The sequence below is a fragment of the Ruditapes philippinarum genome, unplaced genomic scaffold (assembly GCF_026571515.1).
Source record: "Ruditapes philippinarum isolate M1 unplaced genomic scaffold, ASM2657151v2 ctg1240_1_1_1_1, whole genome shotgun sequence".
NCBI classification, from domain to species: Eukaryota; Metazoa; Mollusca; class Bivalvia; order Venerida; family Veneridae; genus Ruditapes; species Ruditapes philippinarum.
Genome location: NW_026859611.1, coordinates 89301 through 117231, shown reverse-complemented (window position 1 = coordinate 117231; position 27931 = coordinate 89301). Strand labels below are relative to the sequence as shown.

At 30.9% G+C, this 27931-nt stretch overlaps 1 protein-coding gene across 1 annotated transcript; it reads left to right on the top strand.

Annotated features, from left to right (window-relative positions):
* The first annotated feature begins 427 nt into the window (after positions 1 to 427).
* LOC132757236 (uncharacterized) lies at positions 428 to 26226 on the top strand. Its single transcript, XM_060748449.1, has 24 exons — positions 428 to 540; positions 1871 to 2062; positions 4290 to 4478; positions 5298 to 5318; positions 6199 to 6384; positions 7447 to 7650; positions 8788 to 8938; positions 9293 to 9395; positions 10132 to 10209; positions 10328 to 10543; positions 11886 to 12038; positions 12282 to 12299; positions 12468 to 12550; positions 15095 to 15158; positions 15632 to 15823; positions 16853 to 17067; positions 18470 to 18677; positions 19012 to 19158; positions 19418 to 19592; positions 20930 to 21117; positions 21518 to 21784; positions 23534 to 23639; positions 25302 to 25437; positions 25809 to 26226. Exons 1-24 carry the CDS (start codon positions 474 to 476, stop codon positions 25909 to 25911), a joined length of 3462 nt encoding a protein of 1153 aa, XP_060604432.1. The 5' UTR covers positions 428 to 473; the 3' UTR covers positions 25912 to 26226.
* Positions 26227 to 27931: the final 1705 nt, after the last annotated feature.

Here is a 27931-nt window from a genome sequence, read left to right as displayed (position 1 = left end):
TAAATTATATTAAAACAACTTGCTTTGTAAAAAATGGCAATACTGGAAGAAGCCACTTTAGATGGATAAGGATAAAGATCGAACTATAAGGGGTCATTCATATTGCCTCTCAAAAGCAGATGTATTTTGTTTTAAAAGTTCAACTCATAAACAAGTTTAATTACTTCTTATAAAAATGGCACTACTCGACGTCCATATACAAATGATATTTCAAGCATACAAAGTTTAATACAATAATGAAAAACGAACTTATTCAAAATGTAATGTGTGCTATGTCAATAAATATACCCACGATAATATTCGGGGTCTTTTTAATGTGACATTAATCAATATCCAATTATAACGTAAAAAATAGAAAAGAATTCAAAAGAATTTTGAAAATAAGCCAAATCTTTTTGCGTTTTAGCGGCTGAACATTTTTACATTACTTTGATACTTTAGCAGTTAGTTGAAAATCTAAGGTAGCAATCAAAATGGATGGATCTTTAGCTTGGCCAGGGATTTTTGTAATAAGTTTACTTTGGGCAATATCTTCTGCAGGTATGTGCGTTTAAATATCTCTTTATATGTTTCATCAAAAATTATCCCAGTTTTATAAATTTAATAACGAATTGAATCAATTATTGATAAAATGATTGATACACTATTTTTTTCCAACGTTACGAAAAACAAACATTTATATACAATATAATAGGGACCTATTTGGAATCAAAAGAGAACCGATTAAAACGGTCATCCCAATTTGTAAGAAAAAACAACGGAAACTGTTTATTACCTATTTATGTTTTATCACTCCTAATTAAATTTTAAACGTAAGGATGTTGTAAAAAGATAAAAAAAAGTTACCGACAATATTTTAATTACAAACTTAAACCAGGGGAAGACTTCTCTTAGTATCCGTGAATTTTGAATAGACGCTTAACGTTTAGTTGTTTAAATAACTCGACATTCTCACTAAAATGCATTACTGACAGAAATTATTGATATTGAAAGAGAATAAGTGCAACGTCTTACAAAATCAAAAGCAAAAAAAGTCATTTCATACACACATAACTATTCCAATTTTCGGCAAATCAGCCGTAGAAATAAGCAAGAAAGCAGTTTATGCATTATTAGAATTGTTACTGAACAAATAATTTCTTTCATTTTTTCTGAAAACGTTTATGACCAAAAATGTTAACATTTGTAAGTGTTAGAGGAATATTAATTGTTATTGCTAATTGTCAAAGTTTACATTCTGGTAGACTATTCTATTGCTGCTTGATGACATCTCAACCGTAAAGTTTAATGTGTTTTATTTAAGTAGTGTTTGCGCAAAAATAAACACTATCTGAGTCAATTTGCCTTATTCAGTTAAATAACAATCTTCTGAAACATTTTCTATCATTAAGTAAAAAGACGTTTCGATTAATAACATTAGATCTGCTCAGCAATGTGAAGTACAATGAAATAAAATATCACCTTTTCATTATATATTTGTATTTGAAAAGTATTCTTTTATTGATTTTCAAAGGGATCATTTATCGTGTGCGTATTTAAATGTCATCGGGATTGATCTTGAGAAAAGAATTACGCATAAGAACATTTAATAACAAAGGAAAGACAATGTTTCGCTTTTAATTTTTCTAAAAGTGATCTCATTATCAATGCCTGTAAAGCATTGATAATGAGATCACTTTTAGAAAAATTAAAAGCGAAACATTGTTTTTCCTTTGTTATTAAATGTTCTTATGCGTAATTCTGTAAAGACTTATTTCAATACATTTATTGATAATGTTTATAATCAACTCATTTTAACTTTCAGAAATAACTGTTATTGTAAGAAATTTAACATTTTTTTTTCTCAACAATATACACGCATCTTTTCTAGATATCACTAATTGTAATGACGTCAGTGTTTATGGAAATTACGAAATAGGTTACTACTATAATTGGCGTGTATGGAATGACGACATTTGGTGGTATAACATGACCTTCTGGGGTGGACACGTTCAAATACCTTCAAAGGAAAATATAGGAACTGAATGTCAACATGACTGGGGAAACTTAATTGCTCTCAAAGGTTTGTCGATAATTAAAAACAAAACAACAACATTAAATTTTGTATTCGATAAACAATTAAACATGAACTTTTTATATACACATTACTTTTCTTGTTGTCACTATAGCATATAATGTTACAATGATCATGTCATGTTATTTGGATGAACCAATGCTTAGGCCTTATTTTGTTGCCTGGGTGAGAGTTTGAGCAGGAATCAAGAGATATAAGTAAAAGATTTTACCCTATATGTATTTACGTCTTTATCAAGCTGAACAGCACGTAAAAGAATGATTGGATTTTCCACTTGTTTTCTATAAATTTCGCGGATGTGCATTTGCAGTTAGTTACAGACAGTTCCTTGCATTTAGAAAGAATAATCTACTAACTAACCTAGAAAACCTTTTATACGTCCATCGTATCCTTTCACATTAAAATGCATAAATTCGTTCTTAAGGTTACATGATTTTGCCGTGGTAAAATTTTAACCCTACTATTAGAAATAAGTGCCTGAAGAAAATATATGTTTTCGTAATTTCTTTTCGAAATAAAATAAATAAGTTGTACGCTAGAAATAGAATTCAACACAGGCTCTCTTCCCAGACGGGAATATCTAGCTCGGCAGAGTCTCGTTACCTCCGTAGAAAGTTAACCGGAGTAAGATTCTTATAATGAGCTCAATATGAAAATTACGGTAACGCGAGTTATTTCAAAAGTCAAGGTTTTGAAAACTTTTGCCGGAAGTACACTTAAATAATGGGTAATAAGTTTGCCTCCTCCTCGTTTGAGGATATTTTGGTTCACTGTCCTATTGTTTTTGTAGCACGCCGAAAATCATTCAGTACCACTATTATTTATCGAAGCACACCGGAAATCAGGTATTCTGATTTCCTGTCTCATTATGGTTCCCTTTCAAATTTACATTCGGAACCCCTTGCCGATCACTATCAATCCCGAAATTGTTTTTTTCCCGAAATGGGTATTTTAGCACGTTCACGATCGTTTCATAAATCTGATATTAAGTTCGTAGAATGTGTGACTAATTCAAGTATACTGTTATTACCCTTTTCTACAGTGTGTTAGCTTTAAACAATGTAGACTACTAGTAAAGCAACATTCTTATATTGTTTATAAAATAACTGTATGAATGAAAGTAATTATATAAATTAATCACATATAACTTATTCATAACATTAAGTGTAAACAGATCAAATTCGGGTAGGTTCCCGTTTCATGATACTCTTTTTCCGAAATGGAATGATTAAAACCGAAATTGGATTTTAAGCAAAGAAATTCTCCGATGGGCAGTATCTCATTTGTTGATATCATATAAAACACTAATGGCCGTATTTTGAAAGTTACATATTTTTAATGAATAAGTTTGTTATTGTGTGGTAGACAGTCTGCAGTTGTTCTTTGTAAGTGTGTTCTTATAATAATGTGTTGTAAAAAGTGTGCAGCCGTCAATAGGTTTAATAAATATGGTTATTGTTGTAAAATGTAAAATAAAAGAAAGATGCTACCTATGACGCAGAAAGCTGTCTTGATTAAATGGCAATCACACAATTGTCAATATATGAAACCAGGACCTAGTAAATGTAGTACCGTTCTGTCTATATGAATGCAATGGTTGCGTTCACCCTATCAGCAAATTGTTCCGAGAGGTTCAAATATGGTATCATTTTTGTTAATCTCTAATCAACGTTGTTGTTTGTACCTTATTCTACCATAAATTATGCAATTGAAATTCTAAACAGTATTTTATATGTTATAATCGATTCCTTATTAGTACTTATCAAAGATAATGATATTTTATTTTGATTTTCTACATCAAACTACAAACAGAAGTGTTATTTATGATACAAGACCGTAGCTTCTTCTAGCAACAGTCTGATTTGTTTAGTCGTTTTTATCTATTTTGTTCAAAAGCGTCAACTTAGGTTTTTTTTCCCAAACTTGTCCAATTTGACATATATTTTGTCATTGATTTTGATTTATCTTTTTTTACGTCCTACATGTAAAATAAGAGGGTTACAGCCCTTGCGGGGTCTGCTTCCCGCGTCTTTTATATTTTGTAAAAGAGCTGACTTTGAGCCTTTTTTATATTCGTTCTGGAACATTTTACTTACCTTGACAATTCATTGAGATATGCATATGTGAAGCTTTCAAAACATTGTATACATTGTTTTTTATATTAAAGAAGGAAATATGAATTTGCTTTATGTTGTAACCTTATTTCTTTCAACAGATAAACATCCAGACATATCGACTATAAGTGACGACATTATTACATTACCATTCTGTGTTTTGAATGAAAATGGTGTCTGCGAAGAAGACGGTGTAGTTGAAATGAGAAAATGTCATGGTGACCTACTGTATAGATTTCACAATCAAAATTTCAATGGTTTCAACATTTGGGACTTTTATATTTGTTTTGGTAAGCAAACGTTTAATACTGATTGAAAACTTATTAAGAAATTTAAAAATATTGATATTTTAAGAGGTAAAAATATTGATATTTTAAGAGGTAAGTATCGCTTCGATATGCTTAACTTTTATAATATACAAACATAGGACGAGATTTAAAAAGGTAAGAACGTAACATATTGATAAAACATTTACAGAAAACAAGGTGTCACGAAAAAGGTAATTTATATTTGTATAAAAGGTTTACAACAACAAGTGTCAAAGTTTTTGTTAAACATGTACGTTGTTTCTCTAAGTAGGAAATAGCTACTTGTTAAAGTATTATACTAGTACTTGGCATTGCGTGTCTATATATAATTAAACAACAATGCAAGTTTTCTACTTTTGAGATTTATAAATAAGAAAACAGTTTTAGATTTGAATGAACTGTAACACCAAACTAAATATACTTATTAAAGGTTTACTGTTTGAATGTATGATTAGATGTTTACCTGCGTTTTGCAATAGACGAATGACCAGAATGCATCATTAAAACAGTCTATACAAACACTTAAGATGATTTAGTTAGATGACTGCTTACTCTGCCGGGACGGGAGATGAGTATATTGAACTAAACCAAACGAAATTCTAAATAAAATTAACTTTTTATGTAATCTCATCATATGTTAAAGAAACACAAACATATTCTGATGGTCCCTGATATTAACACATATGGCATTTCGTTTTGTTTTTGTTGTTTTGTGTGTGTGTTTTGTTGTTGTTTGTTTTTGCTGTCATATATATAGGTAAGACTGGCATAGCAATAACGAGAAATGTTTTTATTTTTCAGATCGCATATACAGCAATAGTAGTAAGTAAAGAATATCAGTTATGTATGCTAATGCTATTTAAGGTTGTTATTACTTACTTAAGAAGTAAAAATCAGTTTTCGTTGCTTTACTACTATATCTTACGTTGTCAGTTAAAACTTATGATGTAATTAAGGCAAAATATTGCTTACTTACAATATATATACTCATATATAAATTTGAGAATATATCAATCTTTATTTAGCAATCGGCATAAATATGCCTTTGGCCATTTTCAAGTAAATAATTATAGAATATGGCCAAGACAAAATAACGTATCAATGTACAATAATAATTCAAATGCATATGATTAATCAAACACATAACATATAAACATTACAATACAATGAAAATAAATTTACAATTAAGCACTGTTTGTCTGTACAAATTCATTTAGCTCAATAGCCAGTGTTCTTACTTTAAATGCCTCTTTAATATAAGTTTCTAATTTTACTTGAATAGTTTTATCATTATTATTCATTAATGCAACAAATTTATTAAGTGTAGGCCAAGATAATATTTTGGAAGTAAATCTTTTCTGATATTATTATATTTTGGAAAAATCTATAAAAATGATATTCAAATTCAATCTGTTTCTGATTACAAAATAAACGCAATCTTTCATTTCTCTCTAAATTATTAAATCTACCAGTTTCAATTGTAAGATTATGCAATACAAACGGAATCTAGTTAACTGGATTCTAGAAATAGCATTAACAATTTTATTAAGATATGGTTCAAATTCTAACACATTTTTAAATTTTGCATAATATTCTAATTTGCGCGAGGTATTCAAACTTGAACTCCATTCTTGAAACTACTGGTCAAGTAATCGTATATTAATATATTAAGTTACGATAACATTTTTTCTAACTTCACCAGATTGTGACGATACAGACACAGTATACAAAGTTGAGAGTGAGAATGAGGAAATTATTGAATTATCTTATGGTGTTGCTCAAATTGGCTGGGTGAATGCTTTTATCAATGGAAAACAGTTTGTACCGCCTTTAAAAGATGATAGAGACGAATGCTCGCATCATCAATATTATAGTTACTTTCTTCAAGGTGAATGAACATAATTCTGATTCATAATAATTGTATAATAAAATGATACAAATAAATAATATAAATATTGTAATTGCAAGATTAAGACATAAGAAATTAATAAATTCATTCTTAATATGTATCTATGACAAGTTTTTTTTATTCCATTGATTTTATATTGATGTTTATTTCTTAATTTATCTTATGATAAAGAATGTTAAACATGGCCATTGGTATGCATGTACTATATTTTCTCTATCATTTTCTACTTCTCTGTAACAGAGAAATTAAGATCAGCAGTGTCTTAATTTGTAAGCACACTCTTAATTGATATTTCTTTAACGAAAGGTCATTTTAATGCTTTTTAGGAAGACAATATGTGCCTATTAGTAAATTAGTTCAGTCTTCAGTACAACCACCGACCTTTCGCAAACTCATTTGATTGCTTCCCAACAGAAGGAATGCACAGTCCCTCACAGGAACCCATAATCTTGAGGGACAAGCGGTTGTTTGAAGTAATAATTTGGATCTGAGCTACTCGATCACGGAGGCTTGATATACATTATAAGATATTATTATCTATGACTGGTCATTAGGCCCTTTATAATACTGCACGTCTGTAACGTTCTTTTCATTGGATAATTTTGACGTTTGTATACTTATATTAGCACGTACATACAATTTATGAAGACATCTTATCTTTTTCTCTAAAGATGCTTGCTGTATCATAAATATAAATATTCCTGACCGGTTATATGACCGCATTTAAAAGGTTGTTTGCAATATAACCCCTCTTAGCGCCTCGGGTTATATCTACAATTAACCGTTTATATAGAGTCATGTAACCTTTCAATAAACTTTTAATATAAGCATCTGTGTGACCTCAACATTTCTCACCAGACATGTATATAGTGTAAAAACACATAACATCTAATGAAAAGCGCCGTAACATGCGCGCGGCATTATACAATGAAAGATAATCAGCAAAATGTCTCTTTGTAATTTGATTATTGTGTAGCACATATATATTGTAAAAATTAATTAGATAAATTCTTTTTTACACAATTCTGAATTTTATTGTAGATTCTATGCCAGATATACATAGTGATACACCAGTAAGAATAGCATTGTGTTGGGAATATAATTATGACGATGGCGATTATTATGACGATTATTGGCTGAACAACTGTGATGAAATCTACATATACGCCAGAATGTGTCATGGAAAGCTTCAGTTTGACTTATCGCCTTTTTCAGAACGGGGTTGCATTGATTGTTTATGTTTAGGTAGGGTAACAATTCTCTCATGTTATAGCAAATAACACAAGAGTGTTTAGAAAAAAATGTTGAGAATTTATTAAGTTTATATGTAAATACTAGACGAATCATCTAAGAAACTTAAGATAAATATAGTTTTATTTCAAATTTCTAATGAATATCAGTATTTGCCTTCTTCATAACATGTATTAAAATGTGTATGTGTTAACTGGTTGTTAATTGTAAGCTTAAAACATACCATCGAATGTTTTTGTATTAAGGATGCATTGAGGATACTTGCTTGCTTTTGTGTTAGATGAAAGTATATTACAGCGAGTGAGCTTCCAAAACAGCATTTTTCGCGTACAAGAGAAAATACTGTTCTAAAAGTTGACGAGATAAAATCAAATAACACTGTAGCCAAACAAAAACACTTAAATATATGATTAAAAACGAGTTTAAATCACTTTATTATCCATATAAACTTATATTAAAGCCTCTTTCCGCACTGGTATCTTCAATTTCAGACTAGTTTGTCATAGATAATTGTACGACTAAAGCCCAAACAGATGTCAAAAAATTATTTGTAGACTGCGATGATATTGTTCATTTTGAACAAAAATAAAGAATGACCGTTTGCTTTAATTTAAAAAAAACAAGCAATTTTTTGAGTATTTAAAAAGTAATTCCAAAGGGCCGGTTTAAAAAGTTATTATTTTTTCCCTTTAAAAATGAGAGAAAACTTTAATTTTGGAAAAATTTTTAATTGGGGCAACGGGAAAAGTTTTAATATGTTTTTATTTTTTTGGGGTTGGTGGGTTTTTCTGGAAAAAAAAATTTAAAATTGTTTCAAACAAAAAAATAATTATGAAACCCGGGTTTGTAAAACATTCCCCAAAAAAGACTAGGAATTTGGAAAACATGCAATTTTGAAGGTTTTACTTATATTTTACAGTCGTAATAGCTTTTATGATACTGAGCGAAACTAGATGTGAGGAACCACATGGGGAAAATTCAAAAACTGTAGTTTCATCTTCGGAAAGTGTGAAATTATATTTTGATAATTTCCATTGTGAAATCATCAAATACAATATATATGGATAAATCAACAGTTTATTCCAAAGCATGCGATGATTCGGCTTGTAAAACCTTAAAGTCTCGTTTCAGTGCATTATAACAATGTTAAAGTCAAACCGGAAATTGGTCATCAAATGCAACAAAATGAAGTAAACGGTAAATTACAAAGAGTCTACACTCCGTTTCTGAAATATAGATGTGAATTTGACATGAATGTTGGAGTAAAGTATCTTACAAAATGGTAAATTTGTTTTCTTTATTTTATTAAACTTAGAATGAACAGCAATACATGGAGTTACATCATATTCGTCCCGAATAATGAAATACGCCATAAATTTTTCACATATTCTTTTCTGTTACACAAAAGTCAATTTTTGAATTGTGAGTTATTAATGAACTACAATATTCGTGATACAAATGTGTTCGCAAGAAACAAAATGACTTTAAAGACTTACTTTAAAATCAAATTGTATGCAAAGTTTGTATTATGTAACGACCTGCCGTCACAGTTTAATATGAACTATATTGAATTATTTTATTTGACCTGTTAAAGAGTTTAAACATGTTTTATGAAAAAATGGTATACTTTTCTCAGGTATATAAACGGTACCTTCCATGTTGAGATGGGGCCTTCTTCAAATCAAGATGAACTTGTTTTCAAAGAAGATTATTTGTCTCATCTTGGACCTGGATATGAGGTAACCGGAATATAACTTTCAATGGATAATACTTTGACGTTTTAACACGAATTTAATGGAAAAAAAACCTTATACGTGTATTCTTTAAATTCATGCGAATAAGTACCTTATACTTTATTTCATAGAGTATTAAGTTGAAAGAAAATCACCATTTAAAGACATATTCCCCGAATGATTCATTAAACGATAGTAATTTTTCTATTACGATCTTTATTAATGGATTGACATGATTTTCCGTGTGTTTGAGGGGCAAAAGTTATAGTCACACGTACGCTGAGTCGAGTAGGCTCCACATTTGAAAATTCAAGTGAGAATTTTCAAGTCAAATATTTGTAAAAAGGAAATATGATGTGCCTGTAAATACGGAATCTTATGTTGTAGAAGCGTTCTAAGGTTTTTGTACTTTGCTATTATATACCTTAGATTTTTATGACCTAAAGAACGAGTACAATTCATGAATGACGGACTAATTTGTAATTTTTGCAAAAGAGACCACGCCGTTAGTAATATCGGTTCCCGTTTCCAAACGCTCCGTAATGTACAACTTAGAAGGAAACAAGCGAGAAAAGTAGTCATGCACTTCCTAATATATATAAATATTTGTCACTTAATGCTTTTTTTGTATCCTTTGAATAGTATTTGTTCTTAATTATTTGTGTATATTTCAAGGATAAAATATATAGGTATAAAATAAAACACATAAAACGTATATTAAGATACATCTTTTGGTCTTCAGGTGCAATGTGGTGTAATCATGGCTGGTGCAAATGAGTCATCTGAAGCATTAAGTGATGCCTTCTTTGCCGGATTAAAAGTAAGTGCAATGTTTTACCTCTGCCATAGATGATAGATTCTGACATGAGAAATATATATAAACCGTAAACCTTTTAAGTTAAATGTGTGCATTAACAAATGACCATCTTTGCTCGCAGATAAAAGACGAGTCCATCACACTGAGTAAGAGCGGTTCTGCTACAGTTGATATAGAGCAGACGATTCCTAAAGGTTGCTATTACACTGACGACGAAGAACCAAATTGTGAAGAGAGAATGACTTTTGAAGACGAATCATCTGTATCCGATATGTGTGCAGGAAAACTTCGTGTACAAAACACCGCTGATGTCGGAAATCCTTTTGTAAGAATAAAGGTAACATATGTTTTCACAAAATGAATATCTTCATGTGTGTTCGAGAGGGGGTTTCTATATTCTGAATGATTGGCTTTGGTGTTCTTTTTAATCAATTATGATTTAATTAAAAAGAAAATGGTTTTCTCTTTTTAAATTCAATTTTATCTTGTTCCGACCATTGTTTTCTCGTTAAGGCACACGCATTCTTTAACTTTGGGACCATACGCCGCTTTTCATGGAATGGCACGAGTGTGTCGCATTGAAGGTTCCATGATTATCCCCGTATGAACACATCTACGGATGTTTCTAAATTTAAAATTTCACCATTTTTCGTGATTAAATGTTGAAATCTGCTTAACCCATTACACGATATACACGCCTTTTTCATCCTCACCCTTTTTCTTGTCTCAAATGGTGAAAAAATGCCTTATTTATGCCCACAGCACTTGTTTTTGTTTGAGAAATTTTGTTTAAAAGGGGGATGTGCCCCCTTCTGTTTGGGGGTTTGAAGGGGGCGACAGCCCCCCTCATCGCCAAGAAAATTTTTTACTTGTGAGAGGCTTAAAATGACCCCAGATGGATCATAAGGTAACGTGTAACCAACGCTGAAAAGCATTTGACTCTATCTCAATGTATTGCGAAGTTGCAGCACATTGAAATCAATTTTGATGGTAAAAGTCAACGCAAAATAGTGATTTTTGGCAATTTTGAGATGTCCCCTCGTTGCCATGGTAACAGAAAATTTAAGCCTGAGCATGTTGTTGCAAAGGCAATGGCCCAGTCAATATTTGTGCCAAGTTTGATTAGTATTGAAGCTGTTTTTATAGTTTTATAGCAATTTGAACTTGTAACGGGAGACTTTTCAATGAAAACAGCCATTTTTCACAAAATGCTCATAAAGTTATGGGTGGACTGTAACTTGCACTTTACAGTACCGTCAAAAATTATCGAAAAAATAATAAACGGTAATGTTTCAAATTTGGTTAATATTGACATAAATATATACATATTGCTTGGGGCGTCTTATCAATTTTAATTTACTTTTTTTACTCGGAGCTTTTAACGGTTTTGCCCTTTGTCGTAGGCTTCTTTTACATTTTATGCAAATAAAGGGAGGAAATGAACAATTTATTTTCCATAAAGTCTAAGTCAAATGTTTCAATAAGAAATGAGTGCATATATTTGATTGATTACATATAACAAGTACAAATATTTGCAGTTTATATTTTACACATTCTTCGATGTTTGAAAATTGTTTTATAAGCATGATTATAAACATATATATACTTTCACTAAGTGTGGTATACAACCTCAACTACAACATACCGGATCTTTAAATATATAGTATGATATTGTACAGAGTTTAAAGAAATATGAACAATGGACAAGTACAACACATAGGATAATGTTGACAACTTCTGACAGCACATATGACGATGCAACAAAGTTCGACTTACAAGTATACGTAACAGACACTACCGGTCATGACAAACGAAGATCAGTAAGATCGGAGGTATGTTAAACATAATACTTGTCATTGAGCTTTTTACAATTTATAAATAATACATGATAATAAGTTAATGTTATCAAATATACATACAGAATTAAACATTCCACAATAATGAATAATATTGTTAATTTATAATTATTTTTAAACAACTTATTACAATATATTGCTATTGAATCGATTGATCGCTGTGATTGTTGAACATGTAGTAAAATATTTCTCTTTTCTTTTTTCTCTCTTTTTTTCCAGACTATTGGAGCAATTCATGTGAGTATATTTTTATTTTACATCAATCACCAAAATTTATTAAATGTTTGCATAAAATTTCAAAATTTCTCAAGTAAAGCATAAAGTCAGAAAGGGGAGCTCATCAAAATTTAAAGCATATGAAAGAATTGATAAATATTTTCAGATATCTACAAACTATTATTTCAGGTAAGAATTACAGACAATTACAGACATCGGAACAAAAGATGTTATTCACACGTCGATCCGCATATGAAAACTGTAGATGGATTGTAAGATAATATGTTTATTTAATTTTTACGTCTACTTAAACTAAATTAAGTAACTATGTTTTAAAGGTTTTGAAACAAAATAACATTTACAGGTATTAAAAATACATGCTCCCCTTATAAAAGTCAAACTCTTATTAGTTAAAGTATATAGAATGATTGAAGTGAAGTTAAATCGAGATGAATAGTGCTGCAAATCAGACTATTTACAAGCCTTTTAAGAGGGTCACCCTGTCTTTGTCAGCCAATAGTAAGTTTCATACTTGAACTTTCATTTTGCTTGCTTAGCTATTGTGGAGGAGGGGGGGGGGTGGTGTTGAGGTAGGATGGGAAAGTTTCGTCTGTCATAATATCTTTATATTTTTTTGACATAATGATCTCTACTGATTGTATAATAATTTTTTGTGTCCAAATTTTTATCCTTTAGATTATAATTTTATCACAAACTCGGTAAGACTATTTTTTTGTTTAAATATAATTTTTCTATTTATATTTATAATAACAATTGCAATCGGTTGAAATACCATCTCTATATATCATATATGTACACTAAAAACCTTACCCATTTCCTGTTTGAATTGTTCTGAATTTTTATTTTTATTTATGCAAGAAAAATTGTTACAATAGTTTCAATAATGAACCAATGAAAATACAACAAGATATTATTATATCAACAAATGAAAATGCATTATATGAATAATGATAATATCGATTCGACAAATCAAAAATATTTAAACTAATTAACACGCCAGATTTAAAAAGCCAGCGGACTGTTAATTCCTTTATTTAAGTCAAACAGATAATCAGATAAGCAAACTTACTTAAAATTAATATTTTACATAAAATTGATGCTTATAATTATGTGTCATAAATGTGTCAGACACGTTAAATGCAATAAACATGTCAGCGGTCTGGCTTACTGATAATTCACATATTTGTATATTTCAATGATATTTATATGATATCAACTTTTCCTTTCATAATGTTGAAAATTTAGTTATTTTATGACAAATATTTTGGAAAAAGCAAATGAAAAAAAATACAACATAACAATACCATGATTGCGTCAAAGTTGACCGCCAAATCCCTAAGATCAAATAACTTCTTTTGTTAAAATACATTTAAATATGGTTTAACAAATGTGTAGATGCTAACATGTTTGTGGCAAATAAGCAGTCACTCTGTTCTCTTAAGTGTGTGTGCTTTTTTTCAAATTTGTCTGCGGCAAGTTAAGATTTTCGCTATTATCAATGATAACAATATAATTACACTCAGACTGATTCAGTCTATTTGTGACAGGGACAATGGAAAGTGTAGCATCTCTTACACTCCTTAACTTATGTCAGGATAGCAGTTTGATTCTTCATCTAAAATTCTTATATCGATATGCAAATATGCTCAAAGCTTAAATTCGTCTTTTTATACCTATACACCCCAGCATTTCCATCATTAAACTCGAAATGTATTTATACTAAAGTTACTGAAATTACTAGAATACTTCAACATTATATATTACCCAAATTACATATTGCGCACGGTTCGCTTAACTGCAAGTCAATGGAAGTAATAAAATATTAAACAATCAAACTTCAAGTAAGTATTATCTATAGGTGTTCAATATATTAACTCTCCTGTATCAGACTTAAATTAACATTAATAATTGATGTAGGAATTGTTTTAACTAATTTAATGAAATGAAATGGCTTTTAAACACTGTTTAATTAGTTATAAGTAATTATTATAAAATAATAATATGTTTATCTGTTTAAACTAAAGTAGTTAAACAAGAATCAATATAAATAGCTGTTTATTCGTGTATAATTAATTTCACTTCAGAAGGTACAGACTCCGACGAATATTTTGGTATATCAAACTCCTGGTGGCTGACACAGACCTTTCTGATGACAATTAACCATATGCATTTGCAGCGCTAGAAATAATTACATTTAACCCATTACCCCATGAGCATTTTGTGAAAAATGGCTGTTTTCATTAAAAAGGCTCCCGTTACAAGTTCCAATTGCTATAAAACTATAAAAACTGCTTCAATGCTAATCAAACTTGGCGCAAATGTTGACTGGACCAGTGCCTTTGTAACAACATGCTCAGACTTAAATTTTCTGTCACCATGGCGACGAGGACACATCTCAAAAATGCCAAAAAATCACTATTTTACACTGATTTTTTCCATCAAAATTGATTTCAAAGTGTTGCAACTTCTCAATGGATTGAGATAGAGTCAAATGCTTTTCAGCGTTGATTACACGCTACCTTATGATCAATCTGGGGTCATTTTTAGCCTCTCAAAAGTCCAAAATTTTCTTCCCAAACCCCCTGATATATCTTTTGGCTGGGGGCCGCGCCGAAAAAGTGGTCACTTTTTTAAACAACTTTTCTCAAACAAAAACAAGTGTTGGGGGCCTAGATAAGGCATTTTTTCACCATTTGAGGCAACTAAAAGGGGGATGGAAAAGGCGTAGAAAGGCGTATATATCTGGTAATGGGTTAAAGTTTTTACTTATTACTTACATTTCTCTCATTTTTCAGGAATTATGAAGCTCAAAAGGAAGGAAATTATACATTATACAGGAACAAAAAATACCAAACAGAGGTTATAAAACTTTAAGTATTATGCATAATGTATACAAATTTTAAATGTGAAATTTTCTTGTGTTTAACTGGCATAAAATAATCTACTATGAAGCTTAAACATTGAATCCACAAATTAAATCACAATTGATAACAAAAGCCACTGCAGTTTTGCTGATAAGTCTGTCCGTGCTCTGCCTTGCGCCCTGTCTTGTTTTGTTTGGGTTCTTCTGTCCTTCTGGGGTTCTTGATGCTAGGGTTCATTGAACGCCGCCTTTCCTTGGTGATCTTGTTTATCATATGTTGTCCATTTATTATATCGATAGCTAAACTTCTTATTCAGATTTAGGAAAAACACAACTTTAAATATACATTGATAGCAAATTATTTCAAAAATTGACAAATGATCTATCAGAAGGGTAGACTTTGCAAAGGAGTACTTTTAGTTACAAGGCCAACAATGCAACAACGTAACATACATCTGTATACTTTCAGGTTCAACAATCAGCTCAGTATTGTTCCCCTGGATCAAACAGCGGACCTGTTTGTGCATGTGGAATAGCAATAGCTGTTGGAGCTGATACTTTCATCTTCAATAAATGTTATAACACTGTATTTAAATTCGACTTAAAGTGTAATGAAGGTGGCCTTATTGATATCGACGAAATACATCCCCATCATTACAAGGTCTGTATATAACACAAAACGGGGGAATATATAGAAACAAAATTCAGCATAAGCAGTAAAAGTACATTGATATTTTTAACTAATTTTACACATATGCTGACATAGAGAAAGAAAACCTGAAATATACCTGGCTACTTACTCTGTTAACAGCACGCAGTCTTTTCATCTCAGCTGATCATCTTCTAGCGGACTTAGAATACATATAGTGCTTAGCCTAATCAGTATATTAACATACATTATCAAGATTTAAATAACTTTGCTTTTCTTGATACATAAAGTATTTCTGTGAAATCATTGTCTGCTATTTTCACATTTCATTTAAATTATTTCACATAAAATAAGCAAGTTTATCAATTTATTCAAATTAGCCCATGATTCCCTTACTCGTATTTTTACACCTGAAGACTCAAATAACTAAGCAAACATGTATAACCGTCATTTCTGAAAAGTTAATTCAGATTTAAAGATTTACAAAAGCATTTTCAATTTTGTCGTGTTGGGCTTTCTTTAGGGATTCTGTATTTCTCTTTTTTCATGAAATGGTACGAAAGTGTCATATTGAAGATTCTGTGATAATCGCACGTCTGCGGATGTTTCCAAATTCAAAACTTCACCACTTTCCATGTTCAAAATGTTGAATTCTGCTTTAACCGGTGCTAGGGGCGTGAACTGTAACTTGTACTTGCCAGTACTGTCCATTAACAGACTCAATCAAACCGAGCCTGCAACATTTCAGATCGTTTTGGGCGTTATTTAGGGATTCCGTTTTCTGTATTCTATTTTAAACTATCACAGTGCAAAATACACTGCATCATGCAGAATATAGATCTACAGAATACGAACAGTAAAAAAGGGTTCACTTTATGCCAAGCAATAAGAGTAACATATATAACCGTCATTTCTGAAAAGTTAATTCAGATTTAAAGATTTACAAAAGCATTTTCATGCATTGGATGAGTAGTCTGAGTTGTATAGCTAAGACAAATTTTCCAATACTTTATATTACATTGATTTCCGAAAACTCCTTAGGTCAGGACGCCTATTGGTACTATTATCGACATAGCACTTCATGGATGGAGTAACACAATGAACATTGACATATACATGTCTGCTAAAGATTACGGCAATGTTGATGGCTTATGTGGAACATTTGATGGGGACAGAAGCAATGATCTTCTTCACAGAGACAACAAGACAATATCAGATGACGACAATCGGAGTTACAGCTTCGCGGATAGTTGGAGGTAAAGGCTTTTAATCTGAAATAGATTTGATTTCAAACGGATGCTTTTGTTTTTCAACAAACATCATGTTATCATTTTTTTCTTCAATATCTTGATTTACATACTGGACGATGTACTTCATAAAGTATATTAAAGCAAGGTTTGTCTTTCAAATAAGTCTCTTGACAGTTTGTCAACTATATGCAGGCTTAATGACCTCTGATTCTCTTTTAAGACACAATTTCATTTAGTGGTGTTCATAGATTTCCTATTTAGGAACCATAAATTCCTTTGACCCCTAGGGTGCTTTCCTCGGAATGGTTCGTTGTTCTATGATCTCTGCCGTATAAACACATCTGCGGTCATTTCTTAATACAAAATTTTGAATACTGCTTTAACTGGTCCTGGGGCGTGGACAGTAGATTGCATTTACTTATATTGTTCAGGAACAGAGCATATTCAATATTTACTTCATAAGATTAGAATTTCAGGGCATACATTTTTCATAAATTTACCAAAGAACGCGAGGATAAAAGTTGAACATGAATCTGGTTTGTGGTCATTACTCTGAAGAAACGTTGGTGAATTGCGTCAATAAATTTATAAGTACTCTATTGTAAAGTTTATTTATGTATATTACGAATTTATCTTTCTCGTACGTTGTACGTTAAAAAATTGCCCAACATGGAAGAAGTAAAAGAGCTGAAGGCATTCAATTCCATTTATGTCGTACTCAGTTAGATTTGATAACCCATATCAAAGTGCTTTTTTATAAATAAGATTTTATTTATAATATAGCACGAACTGCTAGGCGAGTAATCTTCGCAAACATCCCATTATAACAAATTTATAATTCAGCAGAATTACTTTAAGGAAAAACGAATGATACTTTAAAACAGTCGTATTTAGAATTTTAAAACGTCACGACTATCCAATTAAATAAACGTTACCAACTAGTGGCTCTTGTTATATATTCAAAAAAGAAAAGTTCATATATTAAGGTCATAAAATCTGTCAAAATCTTAATAACTTTGCAAGGAAAAGAAAGCAGATATATTTAAGCTGATGTATACTAAAAAGGTATAATTCACCTCGTTCCATAATGTATATTTTTCCATACATATCACATCATATTCACCGGCATAAAATTCATATTAGTAAAATATATCTCTGTAAATATGAACAAAAATTATATTATACTACATAAAGAAGTTTTCAATCTTTATAAAACATAGTGATAATTTTTCTTTGATATGGATAGATGTCTGAATACATTGTCACAACATTTTTGTGAACCTTGTATTTTGTTAATTTAATACTAGTTCTTTTGATAAGAGCATACATTCAAACAGATACAATGACTCATTTTGTTTGCGTAAACTGCTTTTCTAAATAAAACATACTGCTTTGTTTAATATATCAGATTGACAGATGAAGAAAACTTGTTTAAAAATGATGCACGATTACTGACACCATGGAACACACAAATGAACGGGATGGCAGATCAGCCTTGTAGCAGACCTAATTCTATAACAAAAAGGAAATGTAAGATTTATCGTAGAACAAGGCGAGAGACAAATATTCTTGTACAACATAAACAAATCGGCCATGCGTCTGTATCCAGAGAAAGGGTTGGTACTTTATGTTGATTATAAACGTAAACTTTATAATATGAATTCATCAAATGCCACTCACTTTGTAAGTTAAAAGTATAATAACTTTCTGTTCAAGCCGCTGATAGTAGCGTAGAAAGAATATTGCATTAACTATTGCCGTTTGTAAATGTGTTTTGTCAAACCGTGCCAGCATTATTTTCGATTTTGGCGTTCTATCCAGGTTTCCAATTCTTTCTTTATCACCATATGTTATGTAATCTCTTAGAAAATATAAATATTTATTGCTTAAATGCTTTTATTATTCTAATGTGCTGTCGTCGTCTTTGATTTTTTTGTAAATATTTTTCAGAGAAGCACAGATAGTTTCACAGAAGAAGAAGCATTTGCGCTGTGTAACAGCTCCATTTATAACACTCCAGCAGTTATGGAGTTTCCAGACTATCTTGCAGAAGAAGATCCCGACATAATTGTTGATCAATGTGTTTATGATTTGACCGTACGTTTGATTGTGTGAACGTTGTATTTTTTCTTCAAAGTAATATAATATATCCGTGGACGACTGTGACAAGAAATAGAGCATAATAGTCAGATAATTGTCTGTTTTCTATAAGTACTGCCGATATACTCTATGCTTAGTAAGCATTGTATGAAAAATATTTGATTTCGTCATTCTTTATAAGGTGATTCGACTAAAATATCACTAGATATATGTTTATAAATATCAACGCATAACAAAAGATATGTATATCTTTCAGCATGGAAATGATACAGGTTGGATAGACGCGCATGTCACAAATGTCAACAATGTCGCAGATACTGTTTTAAACCTCAATCCTGTCTTTGTTGCAAATAATACAGAAAAGGTTAACACATTTCGTTCACAAATATGTTTGAACAATTGTAGTGGAAATGGTGAATGTCTTGAAACAGGTAATAACGTTATCACCAATAATATAAACTGCATGAAAAGGTGCATAACAATACACTTTCATGAATTTAATAGTTGCAGTTATTGAATTAATAGTTGCAGTTATTAAACAATGACAAATATGCTAAACTATGTCTTCAAAGTAATTTCCTGGGATGTAAAATAATTAATTTGATTATGATATACTGTAAATATAAGTTATGCAAACAAATGTTTATTTACAATTTGCCATTATGCATCATTTGGGAGAGACTTTATTTAATTTCGTCTGTTTCGAAGAAAACGACGAGCAATTATGACTGCTAAGTCGTCGGTGCTGTTTCTGCAGTCGTGCTAGTAACTTTAATGTAGTCCAACTATTTGAAAGGTTTCAACAAGAACCTTGTGGCATTTTATGGTCATGGTTAAATGTAATTGTAAGACAGGATGCATAATTCTTCAAGAAATATTTTTTAAGTTATAATCATTTTTTTAAATTAGAATTTCCATTTAATTATCCATTAAGTAGAATAATTTCAGAACTTTAAAAAGTATAAACATGAAAGTTAGAATACCTGTTTATCATTAGATGCTTAAGTTGTAAGACAAAGGGCATTATTCTGAAAATGATATTTGTCGAGTATTGTCCCTTTGTAATAGATATTTTAATGTCAGTTTTCTTTCTGCTATTGCCTACGTATGATGATTACAAAACTATCAAAGCTTTCAACATGAAACTCGAAACACTTGATTATCATTACAGGTATAAGTGTTAGTCTAGGAGCAATACTTTTAGGAGTTATGCCCCATTTTCACTTAGCATATTTCTCACAGACTAGCGTAATTGCCGCTTGCGATGCTGTGGTGTTTGAAATTTGCAGGTTGTTAATTAATAAATGATAACATATTCGGTATTCACAATAACTTGTGTATTGTTCAATCAAGGTTTCAGAAAGATATTCCCTTAAAGATCCTGTAACACAAATTTTTATGGTTTTATATCATAAATATGATCCTCAAAATACGATTTGTCAATATTGTAATTTCAAATAAGCATTATTCATATAGATATTATCGAATTAAACATTTCATGTAAAGAAAGGGAGGTTATCAGAGTCAAATTTACCAATATGAAATGAATGCATATACTATATTGATTGCATATAATGTGCACAAATAGTTGCATATTTTTTGATGTTTGAAAATTGTTTTATTTGCATAATTATATACATATATAATTTCATGTAAATGTGGTATACACACAGTAACAATATCAATCACTAAACATACAGGATCTTTAATGTATTTTTGCGTAGTTTCCATGCAAACACATCTATCAGCTTTTTTAATAATGTATTAGGAGTATGTGAATGTAATGGAACATTCCGTGGACCAGACTGTAGTGATGACATAAGAATACCTCCTGTAGTGTATGGTATAGAGGGAAACGGAATCTGTGAAATCACAGAAGAGGATGACTGTACTTGCTTCGAAATCAGATCTGACAACATATTTGATGGTTTTATGTGTGACATAAGTAAACAAAGGGTTTGTTTCACATTTTATCAGTGCCTATATTTTAACATGACTTTTGAAGTTGATTATATAATAGAATGTATTAAGTATATAAATATGGAGTAAAAATATTGCATGTTATTTAATAATATATTTACTCCCGTTTAATTTCAAGATTCATTCTACAAAAGAATAATATCGAATTTTATAAATTTGTAATATTAAACAATTTATAATATACATTGCAATTTTTTCAAAATTAAATTTGAAAGTTTAGTGTTGGAAAGTACGGTGATTCTCAAGTAAAATACATTATCATTTTGCAAATAAAGACTGGAAAGAAAAGTATTTTTCATGAAGTAATAAAAATACTACCCACGGGACTAATAGTATGGTCTCATGAGATAATTAAACTTTTCCATTATATATAAAGGTATATCTCAATGGTACTCGAGTTAAGATGGAACAATCTATTCATGCTGGTTACTATGAGGATATCTTCACTGGCGAGTGTTGCGCACCTGACAGTAGAAAAAGGCGATCTGAAGAAATCAACGATGATGATCCTTTTGTTATCTCGTATGACATTTCTGTCAGCAATGATGGTGATACCTATGGTGAAATCAACACCGTCTTTGTCTATGATACAACATGTTTGAAACAAAGTTCAAGTCAAGAGAATATCACCATTTATCTGAAGGTTAATAATAAAATATTTGTTTAAGTGAATAGGTTAATATTGAAAGGCTTGTAATGCAAATAGTTATTTTGATAGTATTTAGTATTAAGTATAACAACAATCCACGAAAGTGTGAGATACATATATATCATATATTGATTTGTTTATATTTACCAGAAAACAAAATGATTTAGAACAAAATGTCATTATAATTATCATACTATATCATTGTAAACTTCATTAACACTTTTTCAAGCAGTATTTCATGATATATTTCTATTCTTTTTGTGTCGCCTTTACAGGGTAGTAGCGACCTATAAGGACAACTCCTTCGCCTGTCTGTCTGTCTGTTCGTCCGTCACAAAAATTATCCGGACTACTCCTCATAAACTACCGGTGCAATTTAATCCAAACTTTACAAAAATGATGGGTTCTAAGTCTAGTTGTGCATATCGTTGGCATGGCAATTCCGACTTAATGATTATTGTCAGAGTAATAGCCCTTTAATGTTTTATTTTTAAAATTTGTCCGGACTACTTATCTTATATTATAAATATGATTTCAATGAGACCTTACAGGATTGATCTGTTGCTCAGATTGTGTTACCAGCTACACAAAATATTGTCCGGAATACCTCCCAGGAACTACTAGTGCAATTCCATCCAAACTGTTCAGGAATGATCAATACCAAGTCTAGTTGTACATATTATCGCCTTTTTTGGTTCAGTGATTTTGTCAGAATTACGATCCTTCAATTCTTTTACGACAATTTCAATGAAACCTTACAAAATTCATTTGTCACTCAAGTTCTTGCGCATATTACATGTGTTTTACGCTTCAATGACTTTAGGCTGAGTAATAACCCTTTAATGAGTTTTTTAAAGTTTGCCCAAATACTCCTCTTATTCCACTTATGCAATTTCAATGGAACTTTACAGGATTAATCGGTAGCTCAAGTTCTTGAGTATAGTACACGCATTGTCCTGTTGAAGGATTTTTGACCGAGTTATGGCCCTTGAATAAAAAAATACGCCCTTTGCCCTGTTAATGATTTTTGTCCCCTACTACAAAGAAGCAGCAACATACAATTGCGATCATGAGGCGACACAATTGATCACTGATAGCCCTTGGATGCCTTTTTTATACTTATTTACTTTAAGTAAGGACACAAAATATTTATAGATTTTAAAATATACGGATTTTTATTCGATAATTAATACACGTTGAGGATTATCCCTTTCAATAAATGGCATTAGTTTTTCAGGAATGGACAATTTCATAAAAATAGGTCTCAATGAATTGTAAGACTTTTGACACGCTTGCCTACAAAATGTGTAATCATCTGTGACAAAGTTAAAAAAAAGAAAAAACTTATGCGGAAAAGATACAATATCTTTCAGAACCTCTATCATTCTTATAAATCTGAAATATATATATGCCCTAAGAGACATTCATCCGGAGAAATACATAAATATGCTCTCAAATGACATTATTTATTTGGAAGAAATACATCCATTCAAAACTTGGAATGATGAAATGATGAAAATATAGTGTAAAGGATAAACTCGCTAATTATTCAATGAGAAAAATGAAATAAAAAAAGGAAACTAAGCATATTGCAGAATATATTTCATAATATTAGAATTCGAAAAAGAAGTACTGTTATACCTTCTCAAAACGAGGGTTATAACAGAAATATTAATACAGATTTAGTGTTACAGCAAACCATTTGCCTTTAAGATAATAATATAAGTTTATTTCCCCCAATAGGATGGCTACTGCTTTATCAACGGGATGTGTGTAGGTCGTAACTTTTTGTCAGCGGTCGATTGTTTACTTTGTGACCCAGAGTCAAACCTCTACGGATGGACGAATGGTAATTATATCTAATTTCTTATTTTTAAAGAAATTATATTATTTCACAATTATTAATTGCATTTACTCATCAACAGAATGGTATAGCAAACTTAAACACATTTTTCTTGGATGCTTGAAAAAAAGAACAGATACCGGTGCATATAGATATATTTCCTCAAATATGTTTTACTATTGACAGGTCTCAAAACAAGATTGTATTTGAGAAAAATGCTATGCCACCGCATTAATACAACACTAAATAGTAGTGTAGGAACATATTTGTTTTGTTTCTATACAAGTGAAGATTGTCATAATGCATAGATCCCAGACCTATCTAATTCTTATTATCAGATTAGTGGTTAAATCTATTGTTAACTCAATAAAAGATCAGAGTAGGAATATATCAATGCACTTGAGTCTAGTGAAGTTGGTGGTGAAGGTCCTATTTCACACAGCCTATTTCATGATTGCATCAAAGTACAACATGTAAAACACTTTGTCAAAATCTAGGTCCGCTGATATCAAAGTTCACTTTTAATTTTGACACTAGAGGCAAAATTTGAACAACTTTGGTAGAGTACCTATAGATGATATAATTGAACAAATATTAAGCTCTAAGCCTTGTACCTTCAGACAATTAGATTTCTTGATTTTTTACTATATGTATATATTGAAAATCAATGACCCCGGGGCGGGGGCAATTTTGATCCCAGGGCTATTATTTGAACAATCTTGCTAGAGGTTCACTTCACAATGTTTCATGCAAAATATCTATCCTCTAGCATTTGTCAATTGCTAGAAGAATTTTTTTTAAAGTTTTATCATAAGTTTTTACTATGTAAATATGAGGAAAATCAATGCCTATGGCCTATTGGTCTTTACAAGAAGGTATTTTAAGTTTTTACTATATGTACATATAGTGTAAATCAATGACCCCCGCGACGGGGCCGATTTTGACCCCAGGGCTATAATTTGAACAATCTTGGTAGAGGTCTACCAGACAATGTTTTATGCAAAATATCTAAGCTCTAGGACTTTTGGGTCTTTACAAGAAGATTTTTTAAATTTATTCTTATAATTCCTTTTGGTTACCATGGCAACCAGATTTCTACATGGAATTTAATTCTTTGGACAACTTTGGAAGCCCTTCACCCAAGGATCAATCCTGCCAAGTTTGGTTGAAATTGGATTAGTTGTTTTTCACGAGAAGATTTTTTGAAGTTCACTATATAATCTATATAACACACACACAAACAAACAAACAAACACACACACAGGTGAATCGCTATATGCCACCGCATCGCAGATGCTGCGGTGGCATAAAAAATTGGCCGAGTACTCCGAACAAAGTTCAATTAGTTTAATATAGTGCGGTAATTTAATTTGAATCGAGCAGATAAAAAAACTAGAATTGCCCAAAGAGTGGTCCGACAGAATTACAGATCCTGTTAGAAATCTACAAAGCACCAACTGAAACAAATACATGGAAGCTCATGAATTAATTTGGAAAATAAAATCACTAGATTGACTGAGGTCAACTCGACACAAAACCTGCACTCTTTAATCTTTACATTTTGTTATCATAATGTTTTTGTTGACCATTTTCATGGATGATTAAAGTACACATATTATAGGAAAGCTTTGATTGATTGATTGATTGATTGATTGACAAACATTTCAGGTACCTGTGAAGAGGGAGATTCACAAATGACAACAGAAATGATAATTGGAATTGCTGTTGGGTGTACTGTTGTTGTCGTTATTATTTCAGTCCGTTTTGGTTACCGTGTGTGCTGCAAGAGATCAAGAAAAAAACGGTGATTAGTTGTTTTCATGACTTAATTTATTCATGTTAAATGTTAAGTTCTGCTTAAGCCGGTGCTACGGGGCGTGGACGGTACCTTGCAATTACCACCACCGCCCATGAACAGGCTTAATGAAGCCGAGTCTGCAACATTTTTAATTTTTGCCGTGTTTGGATTTCTTTAGCGATTCTGTTTGTATTTAATCATCGTTTATAATTCACGAATAGTGTTAATATAAAAGAATGTCAAAGAGAAATGTGTAAATAATAATTAAATTCTAAATCAGCTTGTTATTGCCTTTTGGGTTTTCAAGTTTTTATTTAAGTGCAAAGGTGATCTTAAAATTGAAACATTATTCGATATTATTTCCTATTTGATTTCAGTCAAGTTCAGGATTCCAGCATAAGTCTTCAAACAAAAGTGTCAAGTATACAAGCTCTTCCCAGATATCTTCCCGAAGCTCTTCCCGGAGCTGGGAAAACCTGATTCATGTATTTCAAACACAAAATATAAGTAAACATTATTTAAGACGATGTGAAGCGGTGGACGGTTTGAAGTTTTAAAACAACTAATATTTCGTTTTATTTTGCTGACAATACATTTATATCATGCAAAGTTATCATCGTGGTACGATGTATACAGTTCATGCGAAAGTTCTCAATGGCTTTATCATAACATATATCAACACATGCAATTCATTTGTTTGATGATGATTTGCAAAGGCATGTCATTTCAAAACTAAAATTCATTTGAAAAAGCTTTTAAAGTATTAAAATAGAATTAAACATGTTTTCTTAACATTTAGTGTGCCATTGCAAACCGCATTTTACATTTGGAAACGCAACATGAAAAGAAATATATACAAAGACAAACTATATTGTGTTAGAAATCTAGAAATCTTTTTCACAAAAGTGACTTTTCAAATGTACATAAGTTGAATTTGTAAACCGGGTTGGCAAAAAGCAACTGGCGGATGTTTAAAGCATATGTATTTGAATGTTGAATCAATGTTAAACTATTGGTATATTTTTTCCGATAAAATAAATAAGAATTAACAGAATGATTTAACTTAATTTTTTATCAGGATTATGTTTCATGCTCTTGTCATTTAGATTGTCTGAAAGAATCTTTTGTGAAATATCATTGTTAATGAGAAGATATCAACCGTTGCAAAAATCATAATATAAGGCATGTCCCTTAGGTCAGGAATGGTCTCATTTCGGGTTTAACATTTGAAGCAAAAGCTTACATAGCAAGAAGACAAATATGCTTAATGACTTAAAACGATAGTATAAGGATAAGTACAATTAACCTGCAAATATTAAATTTCTATCCTGCTTCTTAATAGAGTATATGCCTTTTCTGTCCATTTGACCAGTAATTAGTTGCACGTATTTCTTCGAAAGGGTAAGAGACTTTGGTAATGTAAAATATTGTTGATATGATTATATGATTTTTTTTGTAAAATATCATTTATTAGTGATAAGAGTAGAACACATCGAATCCTGCATCAATAACACGTTTGTTTTTTAACCTTTACCATCGTTGTTTATTGATGCTTTGCTTTCACAAGAATTTTATCTTAAAATAAGCATTCCAATGTATAATAAAGTCGACAACGGATTTTTAAGGGTACTCTGTAAAGTATCTGTTACATTAAACGGTTGTAATTACGTATGTATATGTAATATGTTATAAATATGTTATTGTATCAGTTGTTGGTTTTTATAGTGCTTTGTTGTTTTCTTGTTCATTGAATAAAAGTGTGTTTGATTTTATTTATTTTTCCCTTCCACTGATCAAGCATTTAGTATAAGAATAAAAAAGGGTATTTTAGCGTTACAATGATGCTTGAGTATCAGTAAAGATTTGTTCTATTTAGAGGAGTTGGCCTTTAAATGTTCATCGGCCACGGAATTACATAGGACAATAAAACTGCTTCAAGGTGACCTAATTAAACAGCAAAGAAAGCAATAAATGGAGATGCAACAACCAACACACAAAAGTGCTGATATTATGGATAAGTTAAATGTAATGTATGTAAAGATTAAGATTTATTTCTATTGTATCCATATATGCTAAGATGTACATGTATATTTATTTCTGCCAAAAGCAAGTCCGTTGGTATTGTATCCCTTCTTTATAATTATATCTAAAATAAAAAAAAGATGTTGCGTTTTTACTGTTAGGTCGCGCATACAGTAATTTCAGCCTCTACAAAATTACATTCATCATTTTTCTAATTCTTTTGGTGGTACGAGGCCACCGGTTTGGACTGGTTATAAATTTCACAACAAAAGACTTTTTTTGAATTCATCTTACGATATGTAAAGAATTTATTCTTGCTATTTTACCTGAAATATAAAGTTTATTTATATGAATGTTTTATGTACTTGTTTTTCAGTAACTACTCGCAAAAATCGTGTCATTCTGTAGTAAATACCATGCGTCTTATTCAAAAATCTGGAAACAAAGTGATCCCGCGGAAGCATTAATAACAACAAAA

Bases quoted from the DNA above. Each gene is read 5' to 3' on its own strand.
- LOC132757236 (XM_060748449.1), top strand. From the start codon at position 474: ATGGATGGATCTTTAGCTTGGCCAGGGATTTTTGTAATAAGTTTACTT. The intron at 12,551-15,094 runs GTAAGATAATAT...CTCATTTTTCAG, and splicing joins ATGAAAACTGTAGATGGATT to GAATTATGAAGCTCAAAAGG. The intron at 19,593-20,929 runs GTAATAACGTTA...ATAATGTATTAG, and splicing joins TGGTGAATGTCTTGAAACAG to GAGTATGTGAATGTAATGGA.